The sequence below is a fragment of the Pelodiscus sinensis genome, chromosome 1, assembly GCF_052426305.1.
Source record: "Pelodiscus sinensis isolate ZL-2025 chromosome 1, ASM5242630v1, whole genome shotgun sequence".
In the NCBI taxonomy this organism is placed as follows: Eukaryota; Metazoa; Chordata; order Testudines; family Trionychidae; genus Pelodiscus; species Pelodiscus sinensis.
Window position 1 is genome coordinate 297560452 of NC_143052.1, and position 15214 is coordinate 297575665.

The 15214-nt window shown below is 48.1% G+C and overlaps 1 protein-coding gene across 2 annotated transcripts in view; it reads left to right on the forward strand.

Annotated features, from left to right (window-relative positions):
* LHFPL6 (LHFPL tetraspan subfamily member 6) overlaps positions 1–15214 on the forward strand; it is a 255853-nt gene that overhangs the window by 83425 nt on the left and 157214 nt on the right. The window contains exon 3 of one of the 2 annotated variants that reach the window (XM_089775494.1): positions 1652–4968. The exons of the other annotated variant lie outside the window; for it this stretch is intronic. Coding sequence (XP_089631620.1) covers positions 1652–2547 — 896 coding nt within the window. The 3' untranslated portion in view covers positions 2548–4968. Of the gene's footprint in view, positions 1–1651; positions 4969–15214 lie in introns of those variants that run through there. 2 annotated transcript variants of the gene reach the window in all.

Sequence of the window (15214 nt, forward strand, 5' to 3'; positions counted from 1 at the left end):
GGTTCCCTCTTGGACTGTGTTCTGTCCATTTGGCATAGTAATACTCATTACTGAAGAAATATAACTCCTATGTGCTACTTTGAAACTATACACAGCCATTTTGCCTGAAAGCGTAGCAGTCCAAATTTTCCAAGTAGGTAAACACTAATTAATCATCAGATGATAGTGTTGCCAGATACTTTCACAAAAAATCAGGAACATGGCAGGGAAAAAATTGGTTGAGTAAAAAAAATACCAACCAACCAACCAACCAACCAACCATCCAAAAAAAAAAAAAGTCACAGTGCCTTTAAAATCTCTGCATTTCCTGCCAAATGCAGCAGGGGAACAGTGTTACCACCGGCCTTCCATCTGAGAAAAACAGAAAATACTGGATATTTTGGTATTTTCTGGGTTTTTTTTACTGGACAGAGCCTGGGTTTTTTTTACTGGACAGCCAGAGATACCGGACTGTCAAGGCGAAAACCGGACACTTGGCAAAGCTGCCACATCACCTCTGTCAGACTAAGGGCCTTGTTTTCATTTTAGAGAAAATAGGGCCTAGTTTTCAGAGGTGAGGGTGAACACATACCTCCCCTGTTGGAGCCAATAGGACCCGGGGCAAGCACACACAGCAACTCAAATGATCAAATTCAGTAATTCATGACCCCCAGATATTCTCACTCTATTTTAACCTTGAAACTTCGACATTCCAAATACACCTCTATCTGGGTATGTCTACACTACAAAGTTAATTCGAACTAACAGCCGTTAGTTTGAATTAACTTTCATAGCGTCTATACATGCAAACCGCTAGTTCGAACTTAATTTGAACTAGCGGTGTGCTTAATTCGAACTAGGTAAACCTCATTCTACGAGGCTTGTGCCTGCACCTGGCACAAGATGAGCCAGCCACCCACTGCCACCCAGCCCTCCGCCTCTTCCCAGGATCAGGCTGGTGGCTCCAGGAGCCTGCCCGGGGCTGGTGGCTCCAGGAGCGCCCACCTGGTCTAGTGCGGAGACCGTGGACCTCATCGAGGTTTGGGGGGAGGCCTCTAACCTCCACGATCTCCGCTCTAGCCACAGGAATGCAGCTGTCTACAGCCGCATGACTGACAGCCTGGCCACCAGAGGCCACATGCGGACCCAGGAGCAGGTCCGCTGCAAAATTAAGGACCTGCGGCAGGCCTACTCCAGGGCCTCCCAGCCAGTGGGCGACCTGGAGGCATGCCCTCACTTCGAAGCCCTGGACTACATCCTGGGGGCTCATGCAGTCCATGCCCCTCGGGTGGTGATCTGCTCCAGGGCAGAGAGACCCATCCTGGACATGGAGGAGGAGGACGCCGAGAGCCAGGAGCCTGCAGGGAGCCTGCCCAGGACCCAGGATCCCCGAGGCACCCCACAGAGCACATCGGCTGTGTCATCCGAGGCCAGGGAGGGTTCCACATATGAGTGCCATCATGCTCCCCTTATGGGTATGGAGGGCGTGGGGGGAGAGGGAATCCAGGCTCTGTGTGTTTGTGCCTTGCCCACCATGGAGCAGCAGCTGGGTGTCATGCAGGGGCCCTGGACCGTTCCCCACACGACCTCGCCTTGCAGAGGGGGGGCTGGGTTTCACCCACCGTGTCCCCAGGGAGAACTGACCACCACTCTTGTTTCACCACAACTGCAGCACCTGGGACTGCAGGGCGCACCACCCCGCTTGCAACAACCACCCGCACCTGGACCAGCATGTGCACCAGGAACCTGGACAACTACCAGCGGCGACACCTGCAGCTACTGGAGCACCAGATCCACATCCAGGAGCCCTGGGTCTGGGAGGACCTGCGGCTTCGGCAGCGGAGCTTGGAGGTGCTGGAGGAGCAGAGCCGTGCCCTCGGAGGTCACTTCCAGACCCTGGTGGACAGGTTCCTGTCTCCTCCTGCTCCAGCCCCTGCGGACGCCCCAGCTCTCGCTCCTCCTCCCACCCCTGCTTCCCCTCCCGCTTCCTCCGCACCCCTCGTCCCTCCTGCCCCACCCTCCACACTCATTCCCCCCAAAACCCCCTCACCTGCAGTGCTGCGAGACGGGAGAGCCAGCAGGACCCCCAACCCTGAGCTTACCCTTCCCTTCCTCCCCTTCCACCCCCTTCCAGCTCCCTCCTCCCAGGTTTCCTCCTCCCCTCTCCCACCCTCACTCCTCCCTCCCCCACCCCAGTTATGTACAATAAAGAAAGATTTTTGTTGGCAAAACAGGTGTGTTTATTTGACATTAGGAAGGGGGGTTAGGGAGGGGAAAGGGGAAGGAGGTGAGGGTGGAAGAAGGCCCCAGTGGGGCATGCAGGGAGAGTTCAGTCCTCCTCCTCCACCTGGAAGCTCTCCCGCAGGGCTTCCCGGATCCGGACAGCCCTCCACTGGGCCTCCTGGATGGCGGCGGTGCGGGGCTGCACGTACTGGCCAGCCATGTGTTCAGCCTCAACCATCCAGGCTGGCAGGAAAGCCTCCTCCTTCCGCTCACATAAATTGTGCAGCACACAACATGCTGCCACCATGGGAGGGATATTGTGCTCAGCGAGGTCTAGGCGGGTGAGGAGGCATCGAAATCAGGCTTTCAGGCGTTCAAAGGCCCCCTCGACCACGATGCGGGCTCTGGTAAGCCTGGTATTGAAGGCCTGCCAGGAGGCATTGAGGTGCCCCGTGTACGGCTTCATGAGCCAGGGCTGTAGGGGGTAGGCCGCATCCCCCACCAGGCAGATGGGCATGTCCACGTCCCCGACCTTGATGTGGTGGTCGGGGAAGAAGGTCCCGGCCTGCAGCCTCTGACACACGGAGGAGTTCCGGAACACCCTGGCGTCGTGTGCCTTGCCGGACCAGCCCACATTAATGTCTGTGAACTGGCCCCGGTGGTCACACACGGCCTGCAGGAGGACGGAGAAGTACCCCTTGCAGTTGATGTACTGGGAGGCCTGGTGTTCCGGGGCACGGATGGGGATGTGCGTCCCGTCGATGGCCCCCCCGCAGTTGGGGAAGCCGAGGGCGCTGAACTCCCGGATGACCATGTCCGGGTCGGCGAGGCGGACCACCCTGCGGAGCAGCACCCAGTTGATGGCTTTGACCACCTTTAGAGAGACACAGCAAACCACAAATCACTGGGGCACCCGGGTGGTTGGGAGTGTTCGTTCCCTGGCACTACCCCACCCCCACTCCCGGAAGCAACCCCCGCAGGTAGCGTGTAGTACGGCCGGGACAGACCAAACTCTTCCGTGTGGGGCACTTTTGCCTCCTCCTCCCCCATTTTCCCTGGGGTGGCCAATCCTCTCCTGCATCCCCTCCCCCCCGGCCCAGTGGCCAGTGGGTTCTGTACCTGCATGAGAACTGCTCCGACGGTGGATCTCCCCATGCCAAACTGGTTCCTGATGGATCTGTAGCTGTCCAGCGTGGAGAGCTTCCACAGGGCAATGGCCACACGCTTCTGGAGGGGGATGGCGGGCTTCATGCGAGTGTCCCGTCACCGCAGAGCAGGGGCGAGCCACTCGCAGAGTTCCAGGAAGGTGTCCTTCTTCATCCTGAAGTTCTGGGTCCACTGTTGGTCTCCCCAGTGCTCCAGGACGATGCGGTCCCACCAGTCGCTGCTGATGTCCAGAGGCCAGATGCGGCGGGGCATGCTGGCATCCGGGCGCTGCTGCCGCTCCTCCACGACCCCCGGGGAGGCCAGGAGGAGAGGCAGGGGGCTGACGTGCACCAGATGGTGCAAGGCAGCCCCCACCCATTGCTGGCAGGCTTGCAGCAGCAAGTCCAAAAACTGGAGCAGCATGCCCAGGGTGAGCTCTGGCTCCATGGTGCCAACTGTGGCGGTTGCCCGAATGGGAACCACCGACACAGGCAGGTGGAGAGGAAAACGCTTTGCTGTCCCTCGGTGAGGTAGGCAAGCAAGCAGAAAAGGTGAGAACCGGCTGTCCAGGTGGGTCCCTTTAAGCACGAGCCTCAGATAGCCTCAGACGGCAGCCACACAAAGCAACTACTGACCTGATGCCCTGCCAGAACAGGTTTCAGCTGCCCTTAAATGCGACCCAGCGTCCAATCAGTGTGGATGCGCTAGTTCGAATTAGCAAAACACTAATTCAAATTAGTTTTGGGGTCTAGATGCGCTAATTCGAATTAGCTTAGTTCGAATTAACTAACTCGAACTAAGTTAGTTCGAATTAGTGCTGTAGTGTAGACATACCCTCTCAGATATGTATTTTAACCAAAAAACATTGTTTTTAATATGCAAGAAGGTAGAAAACTTGATTTCCCCTCTTCCTTCAATTACCATCTCCACAAAGCTCAGTCAGGAGCCGAGACTGTTTCTAAGTTTCATATAACATTGTAAACATTTATTACAAAAAGAATGTAATTGCTAGGGAGCAAAAATCTGCTGACTGAAGCATTACATTAAAGGTAGCCTTTACATTTATCACCACTACAAAATTTTCTATTAAATCAGATTTTTAACTATTTAACTCTTTGCAGTGTCTTCCACAGATCTGTGAGGTTGGGATTAAATACAGCCTGATTCTCCACTGTCCTGTGCAACCCACACACCTTCTGAGGGTGGTGTACTATCTCATCTAGTAGCATTAATAGATAATACAGAGATAACAGAATCTGCTCTATAGCATTAGCTAATAGCCAGCTGGCTTTTAGATCATGTGGCAGAGGTTCATCATCATGCACAAACCTCCAGAGATCCCAGTTTGGTTTTGCCTATCAGAGTTACATTTGCTTAGTCATTTATATAGGCACAAGCAGGACAGAGAGTGCTCCTAAATCCCAAGGGTAGAACTCACTGTACACCCACTTGGCATAAGGGGTAAGGCAATGGAGAACCAAGGCCAATGTGAATAATCTCCCTAGTTTTTCTCTTTGGCTATGTCTACACTATAGCCTTTTTGCAGAAAAACATATGCAAATGAGGCTAAGCGTGAACTATGCCATGGCTCATTTGCATAATTAATGAGCACCCATTTTTGTGCAAAACCCCCCTCTTGCGCAAGAGTCATTCTTCTGGAAAAAAATGTGGAAGAATGGCTCTTGCACAAGAGGGGGTTTTGTGCAAAAAGGAGCAGTGTATACAGCTCCTTTTTGCGCAAAAGCCTCTTAAGCAAAAATGGGCGCTCATTAATCATGCAAATGAGGCATGGCAATATTCCATGCTTAGCCTCATTTGCATATGTTTTTCTGCAAAAAGGCTATAGGGTAGACAAAGCCTCAGAGTATGTCTATACTGCTCAGCTATTTTGGGATACCGGAGGTATCCCAAAATAGCTACCCGTGTCTACCTGCGTCATAGTACAAATTGTGTCTTATTTCAGGTTTAGGGTGCTGCGTTGTCGCTCCTAGTGCAGTCATTTGGCATGGAAAAAAAAACACCCTAAAAACCTCTGTATCACAGAGAGTTCATTATACCAGAAGATAAGTACTGGACTGATAGCCACTTCCTACAATGTAGTAATGTTCTGTATTTATGATAAAAGGGAATACCATTAATTATTAGTTGCTCTCGTGAGAGATGTGCTACAGGGCATCCTCCCTATACATCCAAGATATGTTTCAAAACACATGGATGAATAGCAAAACAATGTAAAACGGGAATTTTTTTCCCCACGGCTGACTTCCATTTGCACAAATTGTGGGGTTTTTTTGGCATTACATAAGAATGGGGAATGGGAGGACTTATAATGCATCAGTTCCTACAAGTGTCAACAATGTTAGTGTGTAACCAGTGTATACCGGGGCAATTTATAGCAGGGATGCTCTGTATTCTGCAAGTGTATAGAGTTCAGTGTAGCTACCGTATAAAAGCTGTATTTAATGTGCCAATGGTAAGTCCTATCTAGCAGGGAACACATGTTCATAACACGTGTACATGGAATGCTACTTCATTTCCTATTTAGCCTGCAAAGCACATAATGTATCTGATAAGAATGGGCACCCCTTGAGGGATTTCTTATCTTAATTTCACAAGTAGGGCTAACTAGAGTTTTCTGTTTCAAGAAGCTTTTTATTCAAAGCGAACAGCTTGAGATGTGCTGAAGCTCTGAGTGGAGAGTGAATCCAGGCATCATAGATTTAAAATATATCATGCTTTACAGGTATGAGCAGGAGGAACACAGAGGCACACTGTACAGGGTTGTTGCTTGAAAACAAAAGCATTATTATATGTTGTTTGTTTAATCTTATTGATAATCTGTTTCCCCCAAGAAAACAATCATCTTATACCTGTGCCATTTAGTAGCCAGGAAAGATCACAATAAAATAAAGTCCTTTATAAATGTCCCTAACATTTAGCCAGACTATGACACTTAGTCACGATGGTTTCCAGCATATATGTTCAGAGTCTTTTGACCCAAAGAAAACCCTTTCAAAGCTCAAGAAAACAAAGTAACTTCTAAGAGCATGTGTCTTGTTTGAACTCCACAAAGCAAAACATAGCAACAGTTAATAGAACATCTCTTGCCTTGAACTCCACTATACCTTATACTGGTCTGCGTTAAGTAAGATCATACTGTTTGAAAAACGTGGCCATTTGAAGAAACAACTCCATGTGACACAAAAAGGAATCCAGCTTCAGCAATGTGCCTTACATTTAACCATAGAAAAGACAAAGTGCATTAATTTGTTTTCTCCAGAGCTATTTGTAGAGGTATTTTTAGAGTGAATAAAAGTGGTGGAATCTGGCCCTAAAGCACATAACAAAATGAAACCAATCCTTCTCCCGAGCACACTGTAACTCAAGGACACATTGCTTTTAAAAGTGTCTATTTTTCTATATGGAGGGACAACGTTAAAGAAATAACCACCCATAGAGAGATCAAATTCCAAGTGTGTCACAGCATACTTGAAGCAGTGGAAACATTTGAAAGGAAATGTTTGAAGTCAGAGACTAGAGGGTCAGAGCTAATTTGTGCATTGTCAAACTACCCAAAGGCAGGCTGCACATAAATGCTGTTTTTTCTGCTTTAGTTTGTCATCATTGCAAAAACTGATTCTACATTCTGTGAACCTAATATTTATAGGCAAAGGTTACCTGATGAAAAAACAAGCTGAACTAAAGTACACTTTGTAATCACATAATTTCTTCTTGCAGCAGAACAGGATGACGGTTGTCATGTCTTTTGATTACAATGTTGTTTGTAAATTAACATTATATACTTAGTCCAAAATGCTCACTTATCAGAGATCAAAGCTTTCATCCATAGGCATATATTTAACTTCAGAATGAGGACTGAACTAGTTGGTAGTCAAAGTTGACTTCACTTATTTAAATGTGTTTGAGAGTGTATGTTTCAGAGAAGTACAAGCTTTTTCTTTTCTGTGCTGCTATATTAGACCCTAATCTCACATGTATTTAACATTACACAGAAACTGACTTCAGTGGGATGACTTACACATTCAAAGTTAAGCATAAATGTGTGTTTGTAGGATTGGTGTCTCAGCCTGGTTAGGGTTACTTACTGCAGACTAAGATTCAACATAGTAGTGCCAGCAAGTGGCAAAAGGCTGGTTTTCCTTCAAGCACAGAGCTGTAACCGAAGTTGCCAACTCTGGCCCACACTCTTCTCATTGATGACCTATTCTGGCTTTACACCAAGGTAACTGAGAACAGAATTTGGTCCACAGTGGAACCAGACTGTTTTCCATATACACTTGCCACATAGTTTAAGAAGGATTAGATTCAGGAGACACATCCTTAAATTGTAAGGCTAGCAGAAATATGGAACTAAAGGAATATGTGTAAGACCAAGTGTAAACGTTCTGGTCAGGGGCGTGCTTGTCCCTCCTCCCTCTCGCCCTTAATCCCATGCTCCCTTCACCCTGTAGGTCGCCTTCCGGCTTCCTGTTCAGTTATTCTTGCAGCCGACCGGCCTCTCTCGCCTTGGAGGACGGTTCGCCTCCCACAATGGGAAGAGGGGGGTCCGGGCCCACCCCCTCTCACAGACCCCAGCCCCCTCTCATGGACCCCAGCCCAGGGCCCTGAGGACTCGGACGTTATGGTCGTCCAGTCCGGCTGGCGGGGCATCTGTCTTAACGCGCCAGCCCGCAGGCTCTCTTTGCCCGCCCTGGGCTGCTTCCTCTCCCCAACTGGGTTTGGCCCGCCGAGTCAGGGCTTACCTTCTCGGCTTCGGGCCCATTCGTTGTCCTGTCACGGGGAGGACGCTCTCCGCGCTCCTTCCTCCCTCCCACTCCTCCAGCCAGCATTTAAATCCCCACGCCACGGCTTGTCAGCGGGGCCCCGCCCAAGCCGGTGTGGAGTCGCTTCTGGCCTGGCGCCATGGCCGCGGGGTGATGTCACACGCACCGTGATGTCACCGGGATTTCCCGGCTTGCCTGGACGTCTTGCGGCCGCGGCCACCCAGGAGCACCTCGCGCACCGCTGCGCGGCTTGAGTCGGGGCTGCTCGGGCGGCTGGCCGTGACCTGCCCGGCTCGACGGCTTGCGGCCCCATCCCGAGGGCCGCCAGGCACACGGCCCCTGGATGCTCCGAAGTGCGAGGCTCTTCTGCCCCGTCACACCAAGACTAATAAGAACAGCCATAGTGGCTCAGACCAAAGGTCCATCTAGCCCAGTATCCTGTCTGCTGACAGTGACCAATGCCAGATGCTTCAGAGGGAAGGATCACAGGTAATCCTCATGTGATCCCTCCCCTGTCACCCATTTGGTGTGACACACCAAAGTATGCTGGCAAGAGACCTGTTTTCTGACCCTAATTAACTTGCTTAAACACAATGCACGTGGGAGGGGATCCATTCTTGGCACCCATTACAGTTACACAAGGAAAAACAGTTGCTTTTCCCTTAGGGAAGGAACTGAGAAATTTGGTAGGAAAACAGGAAAAATATTTGTACAAATATCTAACCACTGCAGTAATATACTGTTTTGAAAATTTACTGTAATATCCTTTTAAAAATAAGCATCTCCCCCCCCCCCAAAAAAAAAACCCAGCAGAAATGTTGGGCCCGGTGATTTCCCCCCTGATCCTTGGCTCTTGTACTTCTGAGAAGATTTAAGAAGTAAACTCTGTCCTGCCTTGGGAGGGCTACCTGCCATTTATTTTATTTTTTTTAAGCACTGCTATAAACCACAATGTGCAGAAGGACCAAAAAATAGATACCATCATGTAATAAGTCACTGTCATGTGTTTCAGTTTTCCAGCAAATATAGTAATTTCCTGTTTTAAAGTTGGTCTGTTTTGTAGAATGCTGAGTCCTCTCAGATACATGTCTTCCATCAGCTAGAATATGCTTTTGGAGACATCCTGTGTAAACAGATTTAGCTCTTTGGTTACCAGGTCTCTTCTGGTAAGTGTCTCAGGGATTCAGTAATGAACTCCTGGAAAACAATAATTTTCCAAGTCTAAATTAATTCCTGCTGGCTTGGCTAATAACACACCAGGCTGGACACCTAGGTTCAGAAATATCCAAGAAAGGGTGGGGTTGTTTTGGTGTGGGTTTTTTTTTTTTTTTTCAACTTTTGCCTTTTCGGGACAGCAGGAGCTGATGGTGTTCTGGCTTTCATGGTCTAGTTTCAATAGATTTTTGGCTATTTTTATTATTCCTGTGTATTTTTATAGCACTGAAATTATATTTGGCACAGTACAGACATGGAAGCAGACAAGGGGTCAGGGGTCCATTGCACTTTTGGTAGTTATTTACAGTCTGATGTGTTGGCAGTATATATCCTTCCATGCCCTTCCTCACTGCACTCCACCTCACTTGGCAGTCGGGGCGGCCCGTGAGGCTAGGCAAACTAGGCAGTTGCCTAGGGCACTGCCCGTCCGGGCGCCCCGTGATTATGTCACGGCCATTGACGGCTGTGCAGGAGGGGGCGCCGATTGCGCCTTCTGCCTGGGGCACCAGCTGCTGCAGCCAGACTCAGGCCGCTCCTGTTGGCAGTCACTGTGCACTGGACTAAATGACTACACAGAATGCAAAGCCATAGAGAACTGGGCCCAAAGTCTTCACAAACTAATGAACTGAAGATGCTGAACACCTTCAACTCTCATTGAAGGCCTCACCTCACTCAACCCCCCCTGTTTTAAAGCCAACAGGGAAGATCTGTGGGCGTTCCATTTGGAGTTCTTTCCCCTTTCCTCACATTAGGGAGAGACCCCATTATGGGAGAGACTGTTAATCCCACCCACAAACCAAAGGGATCTCCATGAAGCCAGATAATCCATGCTCTGGCCTTCAGTGCTTCACCAAACTTACCAGTATTGTGGCTCCATTGGAATAGGACTCCTCTCCTAGACTGTGGCAAACCATGGGACACTGGATGTATTCCAGGGCGATATCTGTGGGACTATGCTTTGCATGCAGTGGCGGCCCGTCAATACAGGCGACCTAGGCGGTCGCCTAGGGCACTAAGAAAAATGTCTCTTGAGGGCTTTGGAGGCGGGGGTGCCGATCGCGCGTTTCGCTTAGGGCGCCAGTTGCCGGCAGCTTGTCTAGGGCCACTCCTGTTTGTGGTTGTGGTTCTCAGCCACTGCCTACCCAGTCTCGGTCCCCAGCCCTCAGCACAGAACCTGGGCAATGCAGAGGAGGCTCACTGGGGCAGAATGAATTCCAGACTGCTTGAGCTGTCCATACTCTGCCTCTTCCTCCAGCACACACCACAGACATCATAAAGAAAATGTGCAGGGGCTGAAGGAAGTGATGGTGCCAGAAAGGCAGCAGATCCCCTTTCTGCTCAGAATGGGGATCCCTCGACTAGGAGATAGGCTGTAGGACAGCACTGGACTCTAAGGGTGTGTCTAGACTACATGGCTCCGTCGACGGAGGCATGTAGATTAGACAGATCGGCAGAGGGAAATGAAGCCGCGATTTAAATGGTTTCACGAGGCATTCCTGCGCCGATTGACAAAGGCTTCCTTGTCAACAGCGGCGCGTCCAGACTGCCCCGATCTGCCGACAAACAGCTGATCGGCAGAGCGGGGCAGCCATTTAAATTTAAATGAAGCCGTGATTATTTAAATCACGGCTTCATTTCCCTCTGCCGATCTGTCTAATCTACATGCCTCCGTCGACGGAGCCATGTAGTCTAGACACACCCTAAATTTGTATTTTTCTCCAAAGAGCATCCCAGGCTGCTGAAGAAGGTGCTGGTTATGTGCAAGGCAGCAGGAAGGAGAGGAAGGAACAGGAGAGAGGAGAGATTCCCATGGAATGGTGGTTAAATACCCTAGGCCAGAGTCACTTCGTCAGGAAGACAGTCCTGTTGACATTTGATAATGGTTAGAATCATGGTCAAGTGGTTCAGAGTGTTTAATATCAAAGCCTATGGCTCTTTACCTAAAAAATAAAGCTCCCCTTCCATCACATACTGCCAGCTCATAGGGTTGTCCAGGATAGATAATTTCTTGTGTGAAGATTGTCCTTATGTTAACAATTCATCTCTGTCCAGGGAGGAGGGAGGCCCCTCTGCCTTACTGTGTCCAGAAATCTGTAGTCAATGGCCCACAGCCTCTTCGCAGGGCAAACAACAGTTAACAGCCTGGGCTCTGATCCCCTGGCAGGGGCAGAGAAATAAGTAAACATTATCCCTAAGCCTCCCAACAAGGGCTGGCAGCAAGCAATGATGTAGGGCTCCTGGCTAGAGCAGTTAGTGATATAACAGTCTATAGAAAGTCCTTCTGGTCTCAAGTGAGTAGACCACCCCACCAGGTAGGGTTGGCTGCATAGGGGTAGAGGGATCTGGTCCCTCCCTACTCACCAAGTCCCAGCTCATGGTTCTACTTGTGGCTGGTGGTCCCATCATCGTGTCAGTCAGGGAGATCACTGAAACACACTACTTTACTTCCCGGCAGCACAACGGGATTGAAGTCTGCTTGCCCTGGGCTACTTCCCACTCCACTTAGTTCATTTTGCTCTGATGAGGGGGACTCGGTTATCACACCTTGCAGTCAGGTGGCAGCCACTTCAGCCACTCCTCGGCAGCCTCTATCTCTTTGCTCAGTGGGTGATGTTTGGCTCTGCTATTAGATAAGGATTCTGCAGGGGTATTCCAGCATCAACTGAGCTCCAGGACTCTTTTCTTATAGGCTATGTCTAGACTGCAGGCTTCTTTCAGAAGAAGCTTTTCCGGAAGAGATCTTCTGAAAAAACTTCTTCTGAAAGAGAGCGTTCACACTGTGAAAGCGCATCGAAAAAACCATCTGCTTTTTTGACAGGTAGCGTCCACAATGAATGGACGCTATCTCGCATGTAAGCTGTGATGAGTGGCCATCAGAGCACCTGTGCTTTTTCTTCTTTCCTCTTCTTGCTAAAGAACTCCCTCTTCCTCGTCCACACATGCCTTTTTCCGAAAGAGTTCTTTTGGAAAAAGGCTTCTTCCTTGTAGAAGGAGGATTCCCAATGTCAGAAAAAACCCTGTTCTTTCGAAAGAACACGATTTCAGTGTGGATGTAACTCAGGTTTTGTCGGCAAAATGGCCATTTTTCTGACAAAACTCTGTAGTGTAGACATACCCCCAGTTCCTGTCCCACCCCCAGTGGGTATTCCAGTGAGGCAGGGGGGGACAAGGGACTTGGAGGGAGGTGTCCCTCATTATAAGGTCCAGAGGGAGGTCACTCTGCTTCACTATATAGCAATACTCATATTTCAAATACTCAATCACGAGTGCAGAACCCATTTTTCAAATATGCTGTGCAAAGGTGCTGAGTACATCTTTGAAAACGGAAACACTGAAATACAGTGTCAAAAAAGAGGATATTTGTGTTCATTAGAGTGAGGCCATGTTGTGAGGCCATGTTCTCTAAATAGTTTTCATCAGTCTGTCATTGATTCAGGTGCCCTGCTTTTCTCACACTTTTTCTGACTCTAGTGCACTCGTGTCAAAAAGGATAAATTATTAAATTAAGTTCTGGAAAATCTTATTTGCACAGCAGAAGTTATTTGTCCTGCCATTGAATTTCCTGCTGTATTGATGCAGTCTTTGATCTTTTGTTCCAGGGTTTTAAAAGCAGCCATGCCACATAGTCTCTTGCAGGTTGATAGCCGCAGCGCTTTGTGAATAATCTACTTTAATGCCAACTTGCTTTGGGTGCCTTGGAGCTCATGGTCTGAAGATTCCTAATTTAAATGGACAATTCCGTGGAGTGTGCCTCTCTGTTTTAAACTACATTTTTAGCATACATCTTGCCACTCCATTTCAGCTGCCCAAATTCTTGGCATTGCCACAGAAGCCCAGTGTGTGATTTATCTTTCTTGAGCAAGACTTTCTCCAGTGCAGATTTAGTTTTGAAATTCTGCCTGTCACAAGCGGAACAAAAGCAAACACAATTATTTACACACAGTTAATACTTTACATCCCATTTGTTTTGTTCATTAAATCTGAATGAGCCAATGAATGAATGCCCAGAAACACTTCTGTAAACATATCCACCTATGCTATAAAGAATATACTGTAATTATTTAGAAAAATGAAAACGCTGTAGGGTCCAGTAACAGCCAATTAATTTTTTCACCCAAGGACAGATCATGCCTCAAGAAGATCTATTTTTATACTTGCTGATACATTATTCCTATACTTTTTTCTTCCTGCCTACAATTTTGGACAATTCAGAATAATCTGAGTTATTTTACTCTCATGTCTAAGCATTGCATGAGTTAACATAGAGTGACTTGCAAATAACCCTGAGGAAAGCCAGCTAGGAATGGTAACAGTATTATTCCTAATATTACAAGAGGCTTCATGAATGCTGCCCTTGTAACAATTTTTAATTAACTTACTATCTTCCCTGTCTGCAGTGAGAAGCAGGAAACTGTTTCAATGGGAGTTACTGCCTCTCTGTTTTATCCCTCATAAACAACAATCCTGGAGTGGAAAGGATTTGAAGACGCTCCTTTTAAAGGCATGATGTTGTTAGGAGTTAGGAATGTCAGATATACTGTTTTTTTGCCATTCCCTTTTTACTGCCTATATGCGTTTATGCAGCATTACTGATTTACCTTGGCAGTTGTCACTCGTTATGTTTGCTGCAATGAAATGTGCAGTGACACGAGAGACGTAGCATTTCTAGGTTTTCTGAAGGACCAAAGAGAATTAATGTGTTCAGGGGCGGATACAGGGCAGGGCGAGCGGGGCGGCCACCCCGGGCCCTGTGCTTCAAGAAGCCCCGCGCATGCGCCGTGGCAAAGGGGGGCCCTGCGAAATTGTGCTGCCCTGGGCCCCGCAAAATGGTCATCTGCCCCGGATGTGTTTGTTGCAGTATGACCCTCAGGCTGTGTCTACACTGCAGAACTTACAGTGGCACAGCTGTACTGCTTCAACTGGGCTGCTGTAAGGTCTCTTGTGTAGCAATTCTATACTAGTAGGAGAGTTCTTCTGCCAGAATAATTAAACCACCTCCAACAAGCAGTGGTAACTGTGTCAGCAGGACTGTATTTTCTGCCAGCATAGTGCTTTCCATATCGGTACTTTCATCGGTGAAACATAATGTCAGGTAGGGGTGTGGTTTTTCACATCCCTGATTGACAAAAGTTGTACTGATAAAAATGCTAGGATAGACATAGCTTTGTTATATATTGCATCTGTTCTGGCCGGGTGCTGAAAGAAGATCTAACTCTGATTTTGCCATCTGCCTTAAATTGTCATAATCCTTCAAAGCTGGAGCCACATTTTATGTGTGATTTATGTGTTTAATTTGTCAACTTCTGCTGCTTGGAAAGCAAGTCCAGAATATTTTAAATAAAAGAAAAAGTATCCTCCTCCCAACAGAGACTCTGAAACAGCAATCTAATCCAGGCAGGTGACTATTGTACCTGCATGAATTCCTATTGAAGTCATTCCTGGTGGGATTAGGAGGGTGCCTGGTTCCACTCACACCCTTCTGAGTGATACTGCATTAGCTCTGCTCATCTCACTGTTATCACTATGATTAATTGTATTACAGTCGCATCAAGAGTCTTTCAGTTAAGATAGACAGCCTATTGTGCTAAATCCTGTATGAACAATAAGATCCACTTATGGGGCTGGATCTTAGAGGTATATGCAGAGATAGATATCATACTGTATATTTTAGAAATATGCATCTGTCTGACTGTCTATCCATCCATCTCTGAGTCCATTTGTTCAAGAATTCCTCCTAAACAGTTAAGAGCTAGGACCACCAAATTTGGTATGCAGCTATCAAAAAAGCAAAGTCAGAGTCTGGTTGTGCCAGGATAATAGGATGTGCCTGGAATTTGATTGTTCCTCATATAGTGGAAAGTGAGGGG